The sequence below is a fragment of the Pteronotus mesoamericanus genome, unplaced genomic scaffold (assembly GCF_021234165.1).
Source record: "Pteronotus mesoamericanus isolate MK-2021 breed Mesoamerican mustached bat unplaced genomic scaffold, CSHL_Meso_final scaffold_507, whole genome shotgun sequence".
In the NCBI taxonomy this organism is placed as follows: Eukaryota; Metazoa; Chordata; class Mammalia; order Chiroptera; family Mormoopidae; genus Pteronotus; species Pteronotus mesoamericanus.
The window spans coordinates 134,900-158,351 of record NW_026555319.1 but is presented as its reverse complement, the minus strand read 5'-3'; the positions used below and the strand labels follow the sequence as shown (position 1 = coordinate 158,351).

General features: G+C 40.4%; 1 protein-coding gene and 1 non-coding gene across 3 annotated transcripts; one reads left to right on the top strand and one right to left on the bottom strand.

The window, feature by feature from the left end:
* The first annotated feature begins 9,170 nt into the window (after window positions 1–9,170).
* Window positions 9,171–22,917, top strand: LOC129087336 (zinc finger protein 84). Of its 2 annotated transcripts, none has more exons than XM_054594189.1 (7): window positions 9,171–9,242; window positions 9,790–9,909; window positions 11,392–11,500; window positions 15,098–15,296; window positions 18,324–18,450; window positions 19,125–19,220; window positions 20,219–22,917. In XM_054594189.1, the coding sequence occupies exons 4-7, from the start codon at window positions 15,255–15,257 to the stop codon at window positions 22,201–22,203; spliced, it is 2,250 nt and encodes a 749-aa protein (XP_054450164.1). In that variant the 5' UTR covers window positions 9,171–9,242; window positions 9,790–9,909; window positions 11,392–11,500; window positions 15,098–15,254; the 3' UTR covers window positions 22,204–22,917. The 2 variants fall into 2 exon arrangements, with proteins under 2 accessions (XP_054450164.1, XP_054450165.1); XM_054594190.1 differs by having other exon boundaries at window positions 18,324–18,602.
* On the bottom strand, window positions 14,575–14,760 carry LOC129087539 (U2 spliceosomal RNA). The gene has a single exon (XR_008530918.1). It is a non-coding gene; the product is annotated as a U2 spliceosomal RNA (small nuclear RNA).
* Window positions 22,918–23,452: the final 535 nt, after the last annotated feature.

The following is a 23,452-nucleotide window of genomic DNA, read 5'->3' as shown; positions in this document are numbered from 1 at the left end:
CTCTTTCTTATAATGCAGGGCTTTAATTGATAAACTCTTGCTCTGGAGCAGTGCGTAGCTAACAAAATGGTAGAGACAAGTGGGGTATGTCTTTTAGATTTTTTTCTGAAATGAAGAAAATCTTTCAGGTTCTTGTTTATGATCCAAGGTGGAAACTTTTTAGCCCATAGTATGAAATGGTGTTCTTGTTTGCGTATACCAAACACCTTGTGGCCTCTGATGAGATTCTGCGAACTCTGAGGAATTACTGCCATAGAAGAATTTTACATTTATGAGGAAATATGGGATGGGAGATGAGATGGCTCCCTCTGGTCATAGTGGCCCTTACATTCAACAGTGACAAACTTGAAGCTCTCATCTCAAAGCACAGTGTTAAATTCTGCACCTCTCTGTGACATTCCTGAAATAATTGCTTACTCATCGCTATAGGGTTGAGATGGTAGAAGTCAAATATATATTTGGCTTGGTGAATTTAAAAAGTCATCCCCCTGAAACATGCATTGTTCTAGAAACAATCTCATAATTCAAGCAGAGATATCAGAGGAATCTGAGAACAGCCTAGGAAACTCTGATACACTTCAGACTGTATGCTCTTCATTCAGGGACACAAGCCAGCTGCAGCTTGCTAATAGTAAGATGCAAGGGGACAGAGATAAATTGATGAGTGAAACATAAAGGAATTAGATCCTAAAGATTTGGAAGACTATCCATATTACTAAAAATGAAAAACACCCAGGATGCTGCTGGACAGCTGTTAAACATAGTAGGTGTGTGACTTGTGAATCCAATCATTTGCCTCAGCAGACATTATACCAACTTGGACTGAAGGGGACAGAGAAGGGATGAAATAAAGGAAGTTGACTTCTGAGATTCTACATGCAGGAAATAAGCTGTAGAATAATCTAGCTTTAGACATGGGTTGACCTTAAAGAAAAGGGGAGAATGACTCAGAGGGCAGGGCCACTCCCAGGGTCCCAGAAGGAGAAGCTGTTTTCAATACAGAGGACTGGCCTGCCAGGCAGGGCTGAGGGAGAGCAGGCCCCTGCCCACCACCTGCCGTGGGCTCAGTGAACAGAGCGTTGAGCCACAGAGCACTGGGAAATCTCTTCAGCTTAATTCTTTTCACAAAGTAGAACACAATTCAGCCAAATTCTCTCCCACCTTATTACAAAGATCCCCTTTTTCTCCAATCTGATAATGTTACTCATTTTTTCCAACACCTTACCAAAAGCACCTTCAACATTCGTATTTCTGCTGAGTCTTCTCAAAGCAGCCTGGGCTTTTTCTATCAAGCATCTCTACACACTACCTTCTGCTGCCAGCTCCAAAGCTATGTCCACACTTCTGGCATCAGCTATAGGACACCCTATTTTCCAGTACCAGAATCTTTATTCACTTGCTAGGGCCACTGGGACAAAGTACTACAAAATGAGTGTTTACTTAAAGTCTCAGACCTGGAGGCTGAAGGTCTGAAATCAAATGCCAGTAGGGTTGTCTCCTTCTGGGGGCTGTGAGGGAAGAATCTTCCAGGCATCTCTGGTTTGTAGACATCTCTCTCTCTTTACATCATTTTCTTCCTATATGTGTCTATTTTTCCATCAGAATTTCTCCTTTTTATGAGGATACCAGTCATATTGGTTTGGGGCCCACCTAATGACCTCATTTTAACATGCTAATCTCTGTAAAAACCCTTTGTGTAAATAGAGTCACATCCTGAGGTGTGGGGGTTAGGACTCTAACATGTCTTTTGGGGGGACACAGGCCAACCCATAACAGTCAATGAGTAAATAGACAACTTGAACAACAAAACCAATTAGACCTAACAAACACGTATGGAGCACACCACCTAAATACATGAGAATGTACATTCTCAAATGCACAAGGAATGTTACACAGTAAAGACCAAATGATACACCATAGAACAAGCCTCAGAATTTAATATTTAAGTTTGTCAAAAAGAAACTGCAACCAGCTTGAAAGCACAGGCCAGATCTGGAACAATTTGAAAATCCCAATAAATGTAACAGGTTATAACCCAAAGAATAAGATAATCTATGTATCCATACTGACATAAATATATAAATGTATGGACAAGTAGCCAAGAAGGGAAAACTTCCTTACAGTAGAATATAACAATAAATACCAAAGGAAAAGCAAGAGGCACCCATGAATGCTAAAATTAGGTGGGTGAGAGTTTTTATGAGAGAATATTTCATTAGTTTCAAAACATCTGCCCACAAAATACTTATCAATTACAATTGGAAAAATAACTACAAAAGAGATATATGGCGTTTATATAACCTTAAACTCAAAATTAATATTGCCATTATTGCAAACTCATTTATGGAACTTTTTTTCATTTATGAAACTCGATATGATTCTCTGAGAACACAAAGGCAATATCTACCAAACAAGGTAAGGGCCATTCAACACCTTTAAAAACAGTGTTGAGGTCATGAGACAAAGTCTGAAAGACCATTCTGGTGTAATGGGACTAAAGATTTATGACATTGGATACTGAACCCAAATTTTGTTTCTGGGACATCAGGACACTTGGAATAAGTTGTGTATTAGATAACAGTACTGCATTTATGTTAATTTCTCTAGTTTGATCATTTTCCTGTGATTAGATTATGGGATGGCTATGTTGGACTTACACGCTGAATTGTTTAGGAATGTAGAGGAATTATGTCTGCAACTCATTTTCCTACCTTACAAGAAAAATGTTATTTTATAAAGAAAGCAGACATGGTAAAATGTTAACATTTGGCAAGTACAGGTAAAAGGTATTTAGGAATTCTTTAGTACTCTGTAACTTCTATAACTCTACTTTTTTTCAGTAGTATGAGATCATTTCTAAACAAAAGAAAATGAATTTAATGAGGTAATTGGATGTCAGGTCAATATATGCCAATCAATTCTATTTCTACAGACCTAAAAATCTTTATAAAATGGGATTTAATAAGTTGAGTCCATTTTCAAAAGTATCAAAATAAAAAATATAAAAAATATATCTTGTGGTGTTGTAACTATTCAGTATCTTGATTGTTGATACATGAACCTATAAGGTGATAAAATGGAATAGGACTCAAACACATATAAACACACAAAAGTGTAGGTAAAACTGGGGAAATCTTTAAAACAAATTTAAAGGATTACTCCCAAATCACTTTACAATACCACTATATAACCATACCAGATTGAGACACTAGAAAAAAATAGTTATATGTCAATAAAATAGATGAAAATTTTCTGAATGAAACCACCCAGTTTCTTACTCCACACATTTATATATTTCTGTATTAGGTTCAACTATATGAAATTACCAATAATCAACCATTTTTGACACACGGCAGATTTGGTTTTCCAAAGATAACTTTAATAAGGCCCCATCTCACGTCCTTTGTACACTGTGACTGCCACTCCTCCCACTGAGAATCTTGTTGGGTGACTGGCTTGTAACCAATAAAGTAACCTGTGACCTGTCCCTCAGTTCTGAGAACCCAGTTACAGATCTGGGGGGAAATGACAAACTCAATTCCCAAGAATATTTTCCATTACTTGAGGTTGGAGATGTGCTAATTACTTAACATGAGAGCCTGAAAAAGAAAAATGATAAAATTGGTTAGGAGTTTGAGTAGAAAGAAAAGTATATGAAAAAATTATGGTAGAAGTACAGTTAATTTAGGGTCCACAGTAAAAAGTGGGAAAAAAAAAAGCTCATTGCAAACCAAAAGATAGTACAAATATATACATAGCTATATTAACCTGGCCTGAAAAGGACAAACCGTGTACAAAATAAAAAGACATCTTTAGACTCCCATCCTTTTTGGGGGAAGAAGGGAGGCTGAGGAGGATACTTGGTGGCAAACATGGGTGACTCAGCAGAACCAAGACCCATAGGGTGCAGCCCAGAACAATGGAAAACAAGTCTGAGAGAGCAGACCTGAACCCTAATTAACGAACTAGTGACAGGTACTCTGTTGGGTTTAGAAATTTCTATGGACCAGGGACAGCTCTGTGGGGATTCCTGTTGTTCCCAGTTCTGAACAAGTCTATAGCAGTCCTCCTGTGTGCCCCACTACATTTTGGGTGTCAGATGAAAATGGCTTGTCTTTTAGCTCCCAGGTATCAGACTGAGCGACATGGCACCTACAGAGCTGCACCCTGGGGAGCTGCCCTGAGAGCCTCTTCCACAGCAGCACCCACTGGATGAGCTCCTGGACTTCGAGCAGACGCTGTGACGATATGAGGCATTGGGGTCCTGGAGAGAAGAGATGATTATAGTTTGAGGATGTAAATTGTTAAAGACTGAGGGCAGACTGTGGTAGGTTGTATTTCCAAAGGTGGCTACAATATCTCCTACCCAGGATCGTCTTCAACAATGTGACTCTGTGACGTGGCCATTCCTCCCATTCAGAGGAAGGTAGGTCTGTGCTCCCTGTTGCTTGAATCTGCATGGGCTGGTGATTTGATCGTAGCCAACAGAACGCAGCAGAAATGAAGCTGTGTAGCTTCCAGGGCAAGGTCCTACGAGAAGCAGCTTCACCCTTGTTCACAGAGCATTCACTGACAAAGCTTCAGCGGTTTTCAGGTAAACGGTCCAACCTCTCTGAGGCCGCCATGCTGCGATGACGCCCTCGTGGCTTCCACAAAGGGACAGAAGCGTAAAGACCTGAAGAGTGAGATGTCGTCACTACCCCAGGTGTGCCAGCTCCTGCCGCTCCAGATCCTGTGTCACCGAGTGCAGCCACAGGACAGATTCCGAGACAGAACCGCTTTGCTGAGATGTCTTTCATTTCTGCCCCCAGGAAACTGTGATGCATAATATAATCCACCACGTTTTGAAGTGATTTATTATGTGGAAGAGTAAATGGACTCATCTTCAAAGGACAATTTCATATTGTTCAACCTTATAAATAAATAGTATGTCCAAGATAATTCACTATTAAGAGTTTCTTAATGTATTCATCACATGAAAGTTAACAAGGGAAGTGTCAACAAAATGGAGTCAGGAGGCCAGAGGGGCACTCACACACAGTACTAGCTGGTGTCATTTACCGTAAGAATGGCCAGTTACAAATCTCCCACAGGAGAAATCTTCAACAGGAAAGAATCACCAATTACAGGTTCCAACAGGAATGACACACATCGCACCTCCTGCAAGACATTGACCTCCCCAGCAGCTCAGCCAACGAGAAGCCATCCCTCCCCTGAACTCTTGCTTGGACTTCCACTCAAAACACCACTTCCCAATCCTCCTTTTTCTCCGTAAGATAACATTCCTGTCTTTTGTTTGCGTGAGTTAGCTATGGCTTTTGCTATAGCTTGCCTGTCCTGAGTTAACCAATTTTTACTGGTAGAATAACTGACTTTTATTTTTAAGGTTAATAACCATTAACCAGTTAATGTAGAAATAAGTTAATATTTAAAAAAATAAGTAACTAACTACCCCTGTAGCTTAAGAAAAATATTCAATACATTTCAGCAATTCTTCATCATAAAACACTTAACAAACTCAGAATGGAAGGTAACTAAAGAATAGCTGCCAACCTCTACAGCAAACATCATAATTACAGTAAAACTTTAGAAACATTATAATTAAAGTCAAGAACTACTCACTCTATTTCTCATACTATTAAGCAATGAACTGGCATTCTATTCAATGCAGTAAGACAATAAATGAGGATTAACACTCATATGGACTAGAAAGAAAGGAAGAATCATGGTTATTAGAGGCAAGATCTGAAAAGTGATTTTAGCAATGTTTCTAGGTAGTAACAAATCAATACTGTTACTACCATCTGTCTTAGTCTGCTCTGGCTGATTTAACAAAGTACCACACACTGCTTGCCTTGAACACAGAAATTTATTTTCTCGCAGTTCTGGAGGCTGCGAGTCTAAGATCAATATGCCAGCACGGTCAGTTTCTGGCGAGGGCTCTCTCCCAGGATTGTAGATAGCCATCTTCTCATTATGTCCTCACATGGCTTTTCCTTGGGATGTGTGCCTGGACAGAGTGAGCTCCTCGGTGTCTCTTCTTATAAGGACACTGATCTTATGGGATCAGGGCCCCAACTTCATAACCACATTTAACCCTAGTTTCCTTAAATACCCAGTCTTCAAACAGAGCCACACTGGGGGTTAGAATTTCAATATATGAATTTTGGAGATACGTATTCAGTCCATAGCACAATGGCCAATGAGAAAATATACTAGGGGGAAAAAAAACTCACCTTCACAATATCAAGAGGCATGACAAACTACTTAGGAATACACCTTATACAATGTTGAATTTAAAATGAGATCTGGGAATAAATCTTTTAAAAACTTACATAAACCAAAAATTTATGAATAAAATAATAAAATGCTAATAAAGGTTGTAAAAGAACTGAAAAGAAAATTGAAAGATATACTGATGGAGTAGAGTTAATGTAATACAAATATTTCATACAAAATATAATACAATTCCAATAAAAAAATAAAAGAACACTTTTTTTGAAATGTGACAAACAGATTCTAATATTTACATGAAAGTTTACAGGTCTCACAGTATCCAACACAACAGTCAACAAGCACAACAATTACAGGAATTTTCACTTCTAGATACAAGAGTTAATTTATGCTACAATAAGAAAACAATATGGGATTTATGCATTGATAGACTAATGGGTCAATGGAACAGAAAAGATATTCTATAAAGGGACCCTTGAACATATAGGAACTTCAGATACAAAATATTTAATTCACAAATATTGAAGAAAGAATGGGTTATTTGATGCTTGGTGTTGTGGGCTGATTATGTCTTCCCTCCCAATTCATATGGTCAAGTCCTAACCACAGCGCAGTCAGGATGTGACTGTATTTGGAAACTGGGACTTTAAAGAGGCAATTAAAGTAAAATAAGATCATCTGGATGGCTGCAACTCAAAATGAAGAGATTGGAACAGGCGCACAGAGAGGTGACCATGCGAGAACCAGGGAGAAGAGAGCCACCTGCACAGTGAGGAGAGAGACCTCGGAAGAAACCATACCTGCCAACACCCTGATCTCAGACTTCCAGTCTCCAGAATTGTGACAAAAATTTCTTTTTTTACTCCACCTGGTCTGTGTTATTCTGTTATGGCAGCCTTATCAAACTAATACACTAGGTGTTAGGAAAGTGGCTTCCCATGTGGAAACAAAATGAAATTAGATCAGTACCTCGCATGCATGAACACACACAACTCCAGATAGACTGAAATGTAACTGTCAGAGCTACCAGCTGAAACTCTCAGAAGATAATACAAGGAAATATTTTATGATATTAAGACAGAGAAAGATTTCTTAAGACACATATGGAAACCATAAAGGAAAAGCTAGATAAATTTTATAGTGTCAAAACTAAAATCTAAGAGACCGACAATTTTATAAACAAAGTTCAAAGACAAGGGATAGACAGAAAAAAATTAAAACATATATTGCATATTGAGGTTTAGTAAACAATATATATTCAAATCCATGAATCTAGTAGAAAAAAATAGACCCAATGGCAACATAGGCAAATGAGAATTGACAATTTATGGAATAAAGTCCAAATGGTGTAGAAATGTGTATACTTCAGCAGTCATCATGGAAACACATTATCTGTATGTTTTGTATTTCAAATATTATTCCAGTTTTTAAAATCTTGATCTTGGGTATTCACACCTTGTTCCTAATCTCGGCTTTTTCTTTTAAAGATTTTATTTATTTATTTTTAGACAGGGGGGAAGGGAGGGAGTAGGAGAGGGACAGAAACATCCAAGTGCGGTTGCCTCTCGCACGCCCCCTGCTGGGGACCTGGCCCACAGCCCAGGCTGTGCCCTGGCTGGGACTCAAACGGGGACCCTTCGGTCAGTCCAGTGAGCCACACCAGCCAGGGCCTTGTTCCTAATTTCTAATGTTCCTCCATTAAGCAGAAGACAGGCTTTATGGTTAAAGTCTCTATTTTCTTATTATGTTAAAGTCGCAAATTTTTATATTGTAATTTATTTTTAAAACCTTGGAATGTGCTTTTAAATTAAAACTTTTCCTCTTATTAAGGTGATTATAATTTTCCTTTGACTTACTGATAAGGTAATATTAGTGGACAACCTGATTGCCTTTGTATTTCTAGAACAGAACTCACTTGGTTACAGTATATTTTGGTGAGGCATTGCTAGCTTCTCTCTGTTAATAATTGCTCCGTATTTTTCATGGATGGTCATAATTAAGTTTTGTCAAAGCTTCCTTTTCAAAATTTTAACACTTGTTGATTTTGGTGTCCTATGATATCTAGTAAGTAGAAAAACTTCCTTCTAATTCCTGTAGAACTAATTAGACAAGAATTCTCTGATCCCTGGATGTTTGAAAGAATTCACCAGAAACTCCTGAGTGATGCTTTTCGACAGAGAATCTTGGAAGTTGTCTTCATCTTTATCCTTGATTAGGTTTTCTGTTTCTTGGGTCAAATTTGATATCCAGGGTCAGGCAGAAGTAACGCCTGCTTCAGTGTGGTTGGTAGGGTAATAATATGGTTGTAATAATTTATAGTTTTAATGTGAACATTTCTCCTAAAATGTCATATGGTGTGCTTGAGTGTGATATTGTTATGTTACACAATTACATACTTAAAACCTTGTAATAAAGGATTTTGTAATTTAAAACAAGGGGGCGTTATTTGTGCCGAACCCTGAATCTGTCATAAAGAATTTTTAGTTTATTGGCACCGAGGCGATTCTTATACAATTTCCTGTGTGTCTGTGGTTATTTCTCCCTTTTCATCCTGCCCTTTCCTCTCCCTTTTTCATGAGGATACTTAACTGTAACTTTCCCCTCACAGCACCTAAAATATGGATTAGCTTTGCTTTTTTCCTTTGATTCAATTCCTATCTGCTTTCCATAATGTGTTCATTTTTTTCTGTTTTCCTCAAACGAATTCTTAAGCCAATTGTCTTTTTTTTTTTTAACCTACTTTCCGGCTTGCATTCCTACTCTTTTAAAATTCTAACCCTTTTCTCACTTCTCTCCCAAAAGCTTCCTCACGCAACTCGCTCGTTGTTCCCTGGACGCCGGGACGCCCAAGCCGCGAAGTCTTCTGGGAAATGTAGTCCGAGGGCGGCTCGCACACGCGCACGCGCACGCGCATGCTCACCGACGCTTGCGGGTTGCGCCCCGTCTCTTTGTCCTTCGCCGCCGCGCAGAAGCGAGTGCAGACGCGGCCCCGCGCACTGCTACAGCCGGTAGGGTTCCGGCGGAGGCTCCGGAGTCGCACCGAGGCCCGAAGGCCGGGCGAGTTGTGCTGGCTGGGGGGGCGGGGCGGCGGCCGGGTCACGTGAGTCCGGATCCTGCGCGTCCGGGGTCGGAGCCTGCGGGTGGGTGTCGGTGCTGTTTCTGACTCGGGCCTGGGTTTCTTGTGGGGCCGGTGGCTGGGGGGTGTGGGGTCCTGGGGGTACTGCAGGGGTCATCGCGGTGCAGGCTTCGAGGCCGGTAGGCGTCGCGCTTAGGCCAGCGGGGAGTCGAGGGCGCCGGGGGATCTGGCCAGAGCGCGGGGAGCTGGGTCATGGCCCGGGCCTGCGTGCCCAGGTCCCAGGCTCCCGGAGGTGTTGGGGACACTGTGGCGTCCGGGCGGGGCTTTCGGTGCGGGCGAGAGGGCGCCCGCGGAGCGCGGGCGGCGAGTCGGGCGGGGGGAGTCAGCGCGCCGCCTCCGGGTGGCCCGCAGCCCTTCCTCCCGAGGCTTCGCTCCGTCGGCCCCCTGGGTCCTTACCTCTTTGGGGCATTATCTTTCAGGTCGTTGTTTTACAGCGGTGCCTCCCGCCCTTGGCATCCCTGGATGTGTTCGGCTGCGAGCCCCGGCCTGGTCCGGTTGACGGGCTGCGACCCTATGGCCACACCGCGGGAGCTAATTGCGTGAGTGTCTGCGGGGCTTGCGTAGGTGGCGAGGGGGCCGGTTGCCTGGTCTCCTCCCACCCAGCAGCACTCACCCCCGCTGTACATTTTTCAGTGGAGGTTTTGAAAGGGTTTTTCTCCTTAAAAAATAAATAAATAAAATTAAACACACCCCTCTTCCAAACTCCAGAAAAAACCAAAAACGACTTTTGACAGCAGCAGGTGTGGCCGGGACATAACTGGCCTGAAGGCCTTATCTCTGCACGCGCGTTTTCTGGGTCTGACAGTTTTCAAATGAAAATGAGGGATTGGGAAGAAAGGGTCTTCTTTTTTCTTGTTTTGATGCTTTTTGATCTCATTAAAACATACTTTTTATTTTAATTATTATGTCGCCTTGGATCATAGAGTGCTAGACTGAAAACTGCTCTGCTTGCCTGTTGGTTTAAGGACTAACGTTAAGAAATGTTCAGCCCTGGCTGCTCTGGCTCCCTGGGTCGGACCTTCTCTGGCAAACTGAACGGTCGCCTGGTGGGGGGCCTCAGGGGCAACCAATTAATGTTTCTCTCTTTGTCTGTCTTTCTCCCCCTGTCTCTAAAAATAAGTAACTAAAATATTTTTGGATTTTTAAAAAAGATTTTATTTATTTTTAGAGAGGTGAAGGAAGGGAGAAAGAGAGTGAGAAAAACATCAGTGTGTGGTTTGTCTTTCATGCACCACCGCCCCCCCCCCCCCGCCCCCCCGCCGCCCCTTCACCCCCAACCAGGGACCTGGCCCGCACCCCAGGCCTGCGCCCTGACTGGGAATCAGACCAAGGACCCGTTGGTTCGCAGGCTGGAGCTCAATCCACTGAGCCACACCAGCCATGGCAAGAAATAAAATCTTTTTTAAAATAAATATATTTGTACTTTTTTCTATTACAAATTTAAAATATGTTCTCTGTAGTCAGTTTTGGGCATTTTGACATTGAAATGAAAATTATCCAATCAACGTAAGTGTGCATGTGTCTTTAGTACATCTTATTTATATTTACTTTAAAAAAGGCAAAATTGAGAATTTGCTGCATATGCTGCTTAAAGCTATTGGAATAGGTCATGAATATCTTTTTGTGACTTGGAATATTTTGTCACAAGTGGGGAGTTTAAATTTACCCGAGGAGGTTTTCAGCTGGCCGGTGAGAACCTCTCTTCCTCTTGTTTTTATGCTTAGTCTGCCCCATGCTGTCTTTTCTGCAGAAGGGACTGTATCGCTCCTATACTGGGAAAGTAAGCTGTGAGTCCCTTCCGTCCAGTACTGCTGAGAGGCTGTGGTCAGTGGCTCTGTGGTGGACAGCATGGGATGAGTGGCCCAGATCTGCCACTTCTGGACGTGTCATTGATGTTGGGCAAGTTGCTGACCCTGTGTGCTAAATGCACTAAAAAAGACAGTGTGGTATGTGAGCCACTGACATCTACTAAGTATAAATGTTACCTTTTATTCTGTTCCTTTCTTCCAAAATTCCTTCAGAACTTGATGCTGAGTGGAACTACAGGCTGACGTCAAAGGCAACTTCTTTCTGAAGATAAATGTGAGAGCTGTCCCCGAGAGCTGCCATGTTCTGTGGGAAATGGCCAAGGTAAAAAAAGACCCCAATGAAGAGCTTCAGCTTCCAGAGAGGAGGGGACATGTGAGAGCCAGATATAAGGGTTCAGGGGGTTTCCCGGCTGGTGCGGCTCAGTGGCTTGAACACCCACCTGCAAAACGAAAGCCGTCAGTTTGATCCCCAGTCAGGGCTCAGGCCTGGGTTGCGGGGCAGGTCCCCACAGGGGGTGAGCAAGAGGCAGCCACGCATGGATGTCTCTCTCCCGCTCTTCCTCCCTTCCCCTCTCTCTAAAAACAAAGGAAATCTTTTTAAAAAAGTTTAAGGGGGCACTTCTGCAAGGGCCAGCTCTCAAAACCATTTTAAAAATTAAGATAGGCGCGAGTCTTTGTTCTGAGTAACAAACTTCAATCATCACAGATATTCTTTAACTACTGTACTGATGAGTGATCACAACCCTGTTTGCCTGAAATTCTCTATTCTGTACGTTCTCTGTAGTAAATCTACCTCCTTTTGACTTGCCTCTCTACGCTTTACAAGGTCTTGCTGAAACCCAATTAAACGTCACCAGTCTCTGTCAAAATTACAAAGGAAATTTAAAAATCACGTTGTGTCCTTAAGGCAGTGGTTTCAGTGATGGACGTAGTTTTATTACATGAAATGAGGTAAAATGAAAGCATAATTCCAAGGAAATGGTATATTTGTTGTGGGTCTATTTTCCTGGCTTGAGGGTGTGTGTGTTCTTTATTATTGATTTTTTTCTTTTTTACCACCCAGAGGTTTTTACATTTTTTAATGCTTAAGTGTATATCGCACCTGTGGTTTTTTCATTCAGTCTGTGGTTTGCATAATCCACCTGGGAGTAACAAGAGCGTCCGACCTGCGGCCCAGGATGGCTGCGAATGGGGCCCAACACAAAATTGTGAATTTACTTAAAGCATTATGAGACTTTTTTGTGCAAATGTGTTGCAATATATTTAATGTGTGGCCCAAGACAACTCTTCTTCCAGTGTGGCCCAGAGCTGCCAAAAGGTTGGATGCTCCTGTAAGAGATACATAAGTAGCTTTACTTTCTTTCAGATATTACCACTTCCGTTCATTAAATAATCCAGTTTTACTTACGGCTTTGAAATGCCGATTTAATTGCATCCTAAATTCTTACATATTTGAACCGTAATGCTTTATTCATCTGTATATCTTTCTTTGAGCCAGTGTTAAGTAGTTTTTTGATTATTATAATTTTATAAAATTTGTTAATATCAAGTGGACCTGTGTACACTCATTATTTTGTATTTCCAAAAGGGCCCAAGCTGTTCCTGAACCTTTTTTCTTTTAGATGAACATTAGAATTGCTTGTTGAAGGAAAACTTTTTGAGGTTATGATTGGAGTTGACTAAAGATATAAATCATTTTGGGCTAAATTATCTTTAGTATATGAAGTCTTTCTATCCGAGAACAAGACCAAATTACATATGTATGAAGTCTATTTTTCTAGTCTCCATTGGTGTTTTTAGTTTGTTTTACTGGATCTTACCTATTTCTTGTCAAATATATTGCTACATATTTTATGTATTTTTCCTATTATATTTTATTTTTTAACTTTTTATTGTTTTATATAAGAAAGCTGTTGATATTATAGAACTATGTTTATTAATCTGGAAAGATGGTCTTTCCATAGTAGAAAAAATACAAAAACCTTTTTTAAATGTGTCATATACTTCTTTTTTTGTTAAAAATATACAGGTAGTTTCCACCATCTCTTAAGAGTGGTTATCTGTGGTGTGGTTATATTGTAGGTAATAGTAATTTCTTATTTAGTTATTATTAATTTCTAAATTTTATTGTCATATTTATTTTTCTTTTGTAGTAATAATTGGGGCTAATAGTTGTTCAGTGCTGATGTGTGCCAGCTCCTGTTCCAAGATGCATATATTTTCATAACTTAATATATAAAGGAATAACTTTTGGTGTAGCTGTGAGAAACCTCAATAGGTGTTTCTGAGTTGGCGCTGAAGTTTGAATTGCAGGAAGGCACGAAAGGGAGGCGCCTGGTTTCCTATGTGCTGCTCTCTAGTGTGGTGCAGGGGTGAGCAGCTTTTTTCCAGCGGTGTTTTTGTGGAAATAAGTTGACTGAATTTGTGCATAAAAATAAGAGCTAATTCTAAGATATATGTACAGATGTGTGTACAAAATAAACATACCCAATGACATTGTGATTTTGGATTAACTGCCTTTAACATAGCAAGAGAGACATGACATTCCAGTGATGCTCCGTAACAGCTGTACAGTCCTGGGCGTTCGCTGAATCACCCCAGGTCTCAGTTTTTCTGTAAAATGGAGGTTATGTTAAATGCCTTATTGAATCATCTGTGAGGGTGAAATTGTCAAATGCTTAATGTGGTGTCTTACATGTACAAAAGACACATATGTTAGCTGTGGTTACTACAAGGAACCAGGCACTTTCCTTTTTAATACCTCCTCTATTCCTCAGGATCCCCATGAGTGAGCCAGAAGTCCATGGTCTCCACCACTTTACTGTAGCCAGTGAAGACAGGGAGACTTACAAGACAAGAAAGTAGCATTATTTGGAATGTGGAATGTTGTTACATAATGATTAAGAAATCATCCTCCAGAGATATATACTCTCCATACATCCAACAGCATAGCTTTAAGCACGTAATCCAAACATCAATGGACTTACAAGGAAAAGCTGACCAATCTGTAATCATATCATGAGATTTAACACATGACCTTTAGAAATTGATGGAACTGGCGGACAGAAGTTGTAGAAGGTTATAGTAGGAAACTAAAGATCATAAAAATGAAGTTTGGCCCTGACTCGTGTGGCTCGGTTGTGTGTTCTCCCACAAACCGAAAGGTCACTGGTTCATTTCCTGGTCAGGGCGCACACTGGAGGCACCTGATTGATATTCCTCTTCCGGATTGGTGTTTCCCTCTCTCTCGCCCTGTCTTCCCCTCTCTCTAAAAGAGTAACAATAAGTAAAATTTTTTAAAAAATGAATTTGTTCCTACCCAAAGTCACATAGCCAGTAAAAGGAAAAGGCTTATTGAAATGCCAACCTGTTTTTATTTATTTGTTTTTGGGGTTTTTTTGGTGCTCTGTTTCCAAAGGCATTGTGATATCAGATACATGCGCACAGTAGACAGAGCAAGCTCTCATTCCATCTACCTGCTCCAAAAATCCATTTAATATACAGTCCTCGGATAGAGGGCATATCATACATTAAATTGTTAACATACTACAGTTGATCTTAGCCAAAAGGCTGAGAAGTGATCCCATCTGTTTTAATACAGACCACACAAGCTTCCCAAAATTCCATCTGTTTAAAATGGAGTGTTTTCACAGTGCCTCTTAAAGTGACTTAGACTTCACTGTCCACAGTGAACACTGAATGGATCTCAGACTTACTTTATTTCTGCTATTTTTTATGTTCGCAGAGACATGAACTTCTGTTCTTTTACAGTATATCCTGTTCCTGCCCAATAGCCCTGTTTTAGTTACATAGAATACACTCTGGCCTTAGAAGGTCATGAATTCTTAGTTCATAGCAAGAGGAAGATTTGAAGTGCAGTATAAGTAAATATACCAGTTGAATTACGTTTGTCCCTAAGCTCACAGATCCTGGTTCTGCACAAGTGAGCCTGCTCTTGAGAGATAAGAAAGGAGTTCCTGGAGCCAAGAATTCATTCCCAATGTGAAAGGCCTAGCCAGAACCACACGCCAGAGCTCCGTGGCCCAAGCAGAGGAAACGCAAAGATCTCAGACTTGATGATCATCTTGCACAGGGAACAGAAAATGACCATGGTACAGGTGAGTGGATTGTTTATTCCTCATTTTTTTTTCCAGGTGATTGTAAGTGTGTAAGCCTTCCAGTGAAATAGAAAAATATAGTTGAGAAACCTGGAGAGCCCTGGCTGGTGTGGCTTGGTTGGAACATCATCCCATAACCTAAAGGCTGGGGGTTCGATTCCCAGTCAGGGCTCATGCCTAGGATGCAATTCCATCCCTAGGTGGGCTGCATCCATTCGGCAGGGACTGGGGGGAGAGAAGGGGAAAGAAAGAAAGAAATCACGCCCTGGCTGGTGTGGCTCAGTGTACTGAGTGACAGCCTGTGAAGCAAAGGGCCATCTGTTCGTTTCCCAGTCAGACCACAGGCCTGGGTTGTGGGCCAGGTCCCCAATAGGGGACGCACAAGAGGCAAGCATACATTGATGTTTCTCTCCCTCTCTTCTTCCCTTCCCCTCTCTAAAAATAAATAAAAATAAAAATAATAATAAAAGATATTGGGAAAATAGCCTCAGAAGAGAAGATTTTGATTGGGACAAATGTTGGAGCATTAATACATTAACTGGACTCTGTGACATTTTTATGGTTTTAATTTTTATAAGCCATAATTATTAAATATATTCATGTTCATAGTTACTGCATAAGAGTTACAATCTTGATTCTCAAATTTTTGGCAGTTGTAAAATAAATAAATATGAACATTTATGAGTTGCATTATGTAAAAGAAAAATCAAATTGACTCTTCATGTAAAGTAAATATTTCTTGGTCATTCCTTGGTGAAGCCCTTGAGTAAATGATGTAGTGGGTAATTTCCTCAAGAGAAACACTATAAATACACAGGTCTTATGGTCATTTTTCATAGTTTTACATAGAGTGTGACCCAAGGCAAAAATGACAGAAGAACTTAGTGACCATAATTATTTATTTACCTCCTCGGGAAGTAGAATCCCATGCAGAAAAGCACACAAAAGGTAAAAGTGCAACCTAATTATGAACTGAATATGCACAAAACTGTGATTCAAGTCATAACTTCTTCCCCCCGCCCCCCCCCCGCCCCCGACAAAGGACACCTGCGGTGCCCTCTCTGGTCCTGACTTCCTTCCTCCTGGCAGAGGCAACCAGGACCCTGACTTACAGCCATTTTCTTGCTTTTCTTTTCAGCTTTATTGCTAAGTATTCATCCTTAAACACTGCAGATTGGTTTTGTTTGTTCTCTCATAAACCAGCAGTTTTCAACCTGTGTGCCCCAAGAGTTTTTAAAACATTCAGTGCCTGACTGTTGAGTTGGGGACACTGACTTCTTTTTCCTTTAGATTGTCAACTAAAAAAATGACAACCTGGAACACACTAATAGCCGTACAGTATGAATGTATCAAAATTATACCTTTTTTTTTTTCAAATCAGCAAAAAATATACATCTTTTTGGTGTGCTGCAGAATTTTAATTTTTTATTTTTTTACTTTTAGAGAGGGGAAGGGAGGGGGGAAGAGAGGGAGAGAAACATCAATGTGCAAGACACACACAGATCTGTTGCCTCTCACACACCCCAAACTGGGGACCTGGTCTGCAACCCAGGAATGTATCCTGGCTGGGAATCTATTCTTTCTGAAAAGTTTAAACCTGCTTTTTTAAAACTCTGTGTTAAGTTTTTCTGTATTTGAAATTCCTGTAATATACATGCTTTCCTTTGCAGACATACTTGATGTGCACCTATTGAGATGATTATATATTTTTTTCTTACTCTGTTAAGGTAGTGAATATCACTGGCTTTCTCTCTCTCTCTCTTTTTTTAATGGTAAACTAACCTGGTCTCAATATATTTTCTTTATATGTTGCTCACTGTGGTTTGGTAACATGTTTAGGATTTTCACATCAAGTGTTCATGTATGAGTTGGCCTTGGCTTTTCCTTTTTTGCAGTACCCTTATTGGGTCTTATTACCAAGGTTATGTCGGTATCAGGAAGTTTAGAATTATGTTTTACTTTCATATTCTATAATAGTTTAGTAAAATTGAAATTAATTCTGCATTAAATGTTTACAGAATTAACTGGTAAAGCCTTTTTTTTTGGTTAAATGGTATTAACTTGGAGCCAATATTTTCCACATGGGCAGTGCATATATTACAAAGTCATTAATGGGTGAATAAGTGAGTCACTCAAAGAACAAAATAAAACCATAGATTTTAATGTGACAGAATATGAGAAGTTCATTGATAAAGTTGAAGAATCCACATTGTACTTTATCGTAGTAGATCACTGTTTGATTAGTCTTGGTGTGGTATCAAAGAACATCCACAATTATATTAAAATTGTAGGGTGTTCTGGATTTTTTTCATATCCAGTCATACTGTCTATGACAATTTTAAAGCCTCTCTTCGACATTCGCACGTCTTCCTTGTAGGGCGTTGGCCTGCACAGGACCTGCAGTGTAGCTGGAGGTATTAGGTGCAGTGTGCCTGCCTCCCGTCGTGGCCTTCAGTCGCTGTCCACACCTGTGATCTTGGGTCCCATTTCAGAGTTGCTGTCTCCCAGAATGCTTTCACATCCCTTTTTGTGTGGAAAATGCTAATTTCCTAGAACTCATCTCAAGTTCAAGCTCTTTGGGAGACCCTAACCTGGCACTGACATAAGAATGATGCTCTCCTGCTTGACCCATGCTGTCCCTTCCCCTCAGGTCTGTCTGAGCTACTTAAACAGCCTGCTTATAGGTGTGCATGTTTGTAGCCTACAAGATTAAGCAGTTTTTTTAGGATATTGTTTTATTATTTTTATTTTGCTACTACTGCTTCTGGTGGCAAATTTCAGGTTACGTGAATATTCTGTTGGTTCGGAAGATTTAACGTCGTGTGGTCCAATTCTTGTGCCTTATGTAAATGAGAGAATGGAACAGTATGTTACGGCATTTTGTCCTGCAATGTGATAAAAAGGTAAAGGTGCAGTACGCAGCCTGTGCCTTGCTGTGGACAGAGTCATGTGCTCAGGCTCCGGCACTGCTTTTCTGCATCACGGAGGGATAACTGCCTCGGGTTCAGCAGGATTGCGCTTTTACAGGAGCCGGTCTTGTTTGAAGATTTATCTGTGGACTTCACCCAGAAGGAATGGCAACTGCTAGACCCCTATCAGAAGAACTTATACAAGGATGTCATGTTGGAGAACTACAGCAGCCTAGTGGCCCTGGGTAAGAAAAGCTTCCCAGAGGACCTCATTGTGCCCAATACCTTGCTTTTTCTTTTTTAGTTGCTGAGAGCTTGTGGGGCTTCTGAAGTGGTTAATGAGTTTGGACCTAAATATAAGGAGATCAAAGTTTCTTGGACTGTGGCACCAGGGAAAGTATGTGGATCTCATCTTTCCATAATTAAGTCTTAATTTCATTGTGCAGCCTCTGAAACTCACAATGATAGTCATGGTGGTGGGAACACCTCATGCATACAACCTCAGTGCTCCACGCACAGTTCATGTATTGACTCCATTAGTCGTTAGGGCAGTCCTGTGTGGCAGGTATGATTACTTCCCTCTGTTTTCTAATGAGGAAATTGAAGCTAAGAAAGGCTAAGTACCTTTCCCAAGGACTAACCGGAAGTAAATGGAATAGTCTGAGTTTGAACCCAAGCAGGCCGGCTCCAGAGCTTGTGAAGTGTTTTAACCGTTTGGGATGTGAATTAATAAGTCAGAGATTCTTAGGCCTTGTTAGCTACCAGGGAGACCATTACCATTTCCTTGAGAATTATTTACTCTGTTGATATATACATGGTTAGCTTAACTGGGTCAATTCTGACACCAAACCTTGCCCATTCCTCAGGCCCTAAAGTCCAGCCATTCAGGGATAAGGCCTTTGTGATTTCCCTTGAACAGGGTATGAATTTATGAAACCTGATGTCATCTTCAAGTTGGAACAAGGGGAAGAGCCATGGATAGGAGATGGAGAGATTCCAAGTTCAGACTCTCCAGGTGAGTGAGTGTATGAGGACCAGGCCAGTGGGAGAAGGTAGAAGTGCAATCTCAGCTGATCAGTGGGTTGGCATCTTTCAAATGTGCTGTAGAGAACTCCTTTCCAAATCTCTAAGCCTCTGACATGAGCTACTCAAGAGATCACATTTACATGTGGCTTTGTTGCTTACAGGTTAAAGTGAAATGTTTCCAGCTTGTCTGAGCTGTGATGTTACTCCCTACCTATCACTTCTTGGGCTTTGACTTCTTGTTTGGTTTTCTGCCTCTGATATGTTTACTCTCCTTCTGCCCTCCCTTGTCCTCTGGTCAAAGACACCTCTGCTTGTACATTAAAATTTTTTATCTTTTTCCTGATTTGGGTGTGTTTGATGCTCAGAGAAATGCCCTGTGAAAGCCTGCTCTTTTCTGTCTTGTGATAGAAAATGGGGTCAACATTCCTCCCACTTTGTTCTTTTCCTCCCTTTTCAATTACGTCCTGCTGTGCTTGTTCTATAGTTTAGATGCCATGGAGATGTATGTATGTGTGTATATATATATACATATAAAAAAATATAAAAAAACCTACATATTAGCTTTTCCACTTGAATGTAAGTTTCATGATGGCCAGGGCTTGTTCTCTTGTGTCTGTAGTACATCACATAGCACCTGGAACATAGAGTGTACTCAGTCACTATTGAGTAAGTTAGTTCTCAGAACATTGGATCAATGCTTCTTTCAATCTCCTGTCTTTATTCCTCATTGCTTTTCATGTATTTTTTATAGTCTCCCCATATTATAAACTTACTTAACAACAACCAAAGGTAACTTAGTCTGTTTTTGTTTACAGCATTTCTTTTATTTTTTAATATCTAGAGTGTAGATACTATTATTGGAGCTTATGTCAGATTAGAAAACTAAACCTTAAAAAGCATTCATCCCCTCAACTAGCGTTTGTAGCTTTTTATTCAGAGCACCCATAGGAATACTTACAGATTTGTTGTTGTTGTTTTTCTTTATAGAACAAGTCTTGCAAGTAAATGGTCACATGATGTGGCACCAGCATAACCATGAGAAGCTTAAAAATATGAAACAAGATTATGAATGTGATGCATTTGGAAAAAATTTCAATTCGAGCATAGACTTTGTTCCTTTAAGGAAGTCAAATGATGAAGGTGATGTAGATGGATTAATTTTAAAACATAATATAGATTTACTTCTTCCAAAAGTTGATTACAGGAAAACAGAACCAGATGACTTAAATGTATTTGATAAATTGTTTCTCCATACCAAACCTGAGGAAACTGATACTTGGTTAAAATACTATGAGTGTGATAAATATGATAAAATTATCTATAAGAAGTCGCAGATTATCATATATCACAGAACTCGTTTAGGGGAGAAGCTTTATGAATGCAGTGAATGTAGGAAACGCTTCAATAAGAGATCAAGTCTCATCAAACACCAGAGCAGACATATAAGAGAGTTAGCCTATGGCTGTGGTAAATGTGGCAAAACCTTTCCCCAGAAGTCACAGTTTGTCACGCATCACAGAACTCATACAGGAGAGAAACCTTATAATTGTAGCCAATGTGGGAAAGCCTTCTCCCAGAAATCACAGCTCACATCCCATCAGAGGACACACACAGGAGAGAAACCATACGAATGTGGTGAATGTGGGAAAGCCTTCTCCCGGAAGTCACATCTTATATCACACTGGAGGACACACACAGGAGAAAAACCCTACGTGTGCAATGAGTGTGGGAGAGCCTTTAGTGAAAAGTCAAATCTCATTAATCATCAGAGAATTCATACAGGAGAGAAACCTTTTGAATGCAGAGAATGTAGCAAAGCTTTTAGTAGGAAGTCACAACTCGTTACACATCACAGGACTCACACAGGAACAAAACCTTATGGATGTAGTGACTGTAGAAAAGCCTTCTTTGAGAAATCAGAGCTCATTAGACATAAGACAATTCACACTGGAGAGAAACCCTATGAATGCAGTGAATGTCAGAAAGCGTTCAGGGAGAGGTCAAGTCTCATTAATCATCAGAGAACCCACACAGGAGAGAAACCTCATGGATGCAGTCAGTGTGGGAAAGCCTTCTCCCAGAAGTCTCACCTGATATCACATCAGATGACACACACAGGAGAGAAGCCTTTTGTATGTAGTAAATGTGGGCGGGCCTTCAGCAGGAAATCTCAGCTTGTTAGACATCAGAGAACTCACACAGGAGAAAAACCCTATGGATGCAGTGAATGTGGGAAAGCTTTTAGTGAAAAATTAAGCCTCACTAATCATCAGAGAATTCATACAGGAGAAAAACCGTATGTGTGCACTGAATGTGGAAAAGCTTTTTGTCAGAAATCACATCTCATATCACATCAGCGGACACATACAGGAGAGAAACCCTATGAATGCACCGAATGTGGGAAAGCCTTTGGAGAGAAGTCAAGCCTTGCAACTCACCAGAGAACTCATACAGGAGAAAGACCCTATGAATGCAGGGACTGTGAAAAAGCCTTCTCCCAGAAATCACAACTCAATACTCACCAGAGAATTCACACAGGAGAGAAACCTTATGAATGCAGTCTTTGTAGGAAAGCATTCTTTGAGAAGTCAGAGCTAATTAGACATCACAGAACTCATACAGGAGAAAAACCTTATGAATGCAGTGAATGTAGAAAAGCCTTCAGGGAGAAATCAAGTCTCATCAATCATCAGAGAATACATACCGGAGAGAAACCCTTTCAATGCAGTGAATGTGGCAAAGCCTTCTCTCGGAAATCACACCTGATACCACATCAGAGGACACATACAGGAGAGAGGCCCTATGGATGCAGTGAATGTACGAAGGCATTCTCTCAGAAGTCACAGCTTGTTAATCATCAGAGAATTCATACTGGAGAGAAACCTTATCAATGCAATGAATGTGGGAAAGCCTTCTCCCAAAAGTCACAGCTCATTAATCATCAGAGAACTCATACAGTGAAGAAATCATAGACATTTGAGAATATTAGTCTTTGACAGAGACCTTACCTCATGGTACTTCAGAAAATGCAGTTTGAAAATCAGATAAATAGGTCACGTTAGGTGTCTTGAGTGTTATTTGGGGGTAGGAACTTTAAGTGAGGTTATGTAGAGAAAGCTTTCAGCAGATTGACATGTTTATATATCAGAATTCATAGAGTGGAATGAGCCTATGAAGTGCAATGTATTTCAAAAACCTTTCAATCTGTAGTCACACCTTACACAGTAGGAAATTAACAGCAAAGAGGAATACTGAATATTAGAAAGCCTTTGCAGAGGGCAAATCTCAGCTGTTAGGAATATTTCCACTGGGGATAAATCCTAGTCCAGTGAGTGAAGGAAAACCCCCTGAATGTGGCATTTGAGACAATATTTTTATCAAGAAATAATGGCTCATTGTACATAAGAATGCCCTCAGGAATGAAATTCTGTGAAAATACTAAATATGGGACAGCCTTTATCAAGTAATCCAGTCACCCTGTATTTTGGACAATTCATGTTGTGGAAAAACCTAACAATTTAAAGATATTGGAAGTATGTGTCCTAGAGATAATGCTATAAAGGGAAGCCATGTAATTTTTGTACACATGGGTATCAGAAATACCCAATTCTAAATGCTTGACAGGTTTTCACTATGAAATTTTACATATATATGAATAAACTGAATCACTGGAAAAATCGAAATAAGGAATTTCTTAGTGGTATTTATCGCTCTCTTTCACAAAATGTGTGTCATATTTTGAAGCTGCATATGGTTGGGAGCATGAGATGGACATGGCCTGTAGTGCCTCTGATGTCTGTCGAGACATCACATGCCACTGGTTTTCTATTCCACTGATATTACACAAATGGTAACTAATGTAGCATGTCTTACTGCTAAATAAGAGCTTAAGTAATAACACCACATTTCTTTTCCCTGTAGTTTATTGGCATATAAAAGGGGTCTATTACTGTCACTTAAGTGTCATGATTGACAGAAGCCAACATTTTATATAAAGCCTTCTGCATCTTCAGAGTCTGAGAGTTTATATAAAACTCAGTTAATAAGTATTCAAAGGCAGGAACCACAGAACTGCAGTAGTATTCATGATACACACTGAGTGAGCACAAGGAAGGAGGTGAGTGACTATATTACTCAGGATTGAAACAAAATGGCTGTAGAGCTGTGCAAAAATCTAATTCTCATTTACTGAGATGACTCCATGTGTATCATATATAGAGT

Bases quoted from the DNA above. Each gene is read 5' to 3' on its own strand.
- LOC129087336 (XM_054594189.1), top strand. From the start codon at position 15,255: ATGATCATCTTGCACAGGGAACAGAAAATGACCATGGTACAG. The intron at 18,451-19,124 runs GTAAGAAAAGCT...TCCCTTGAACAG, and splicing joins CAGCAGCCTAGTGGCCCTGG to GGTATGAATTTATGAAACCT. The intron at 19,221-20,218 runs GTGAGTGAGTGT...TTTTCTTTATAG, and splicing joins TCCAAGTTCAGACTCTCCAG to AACAAGTCTTGCAAGTAAAT.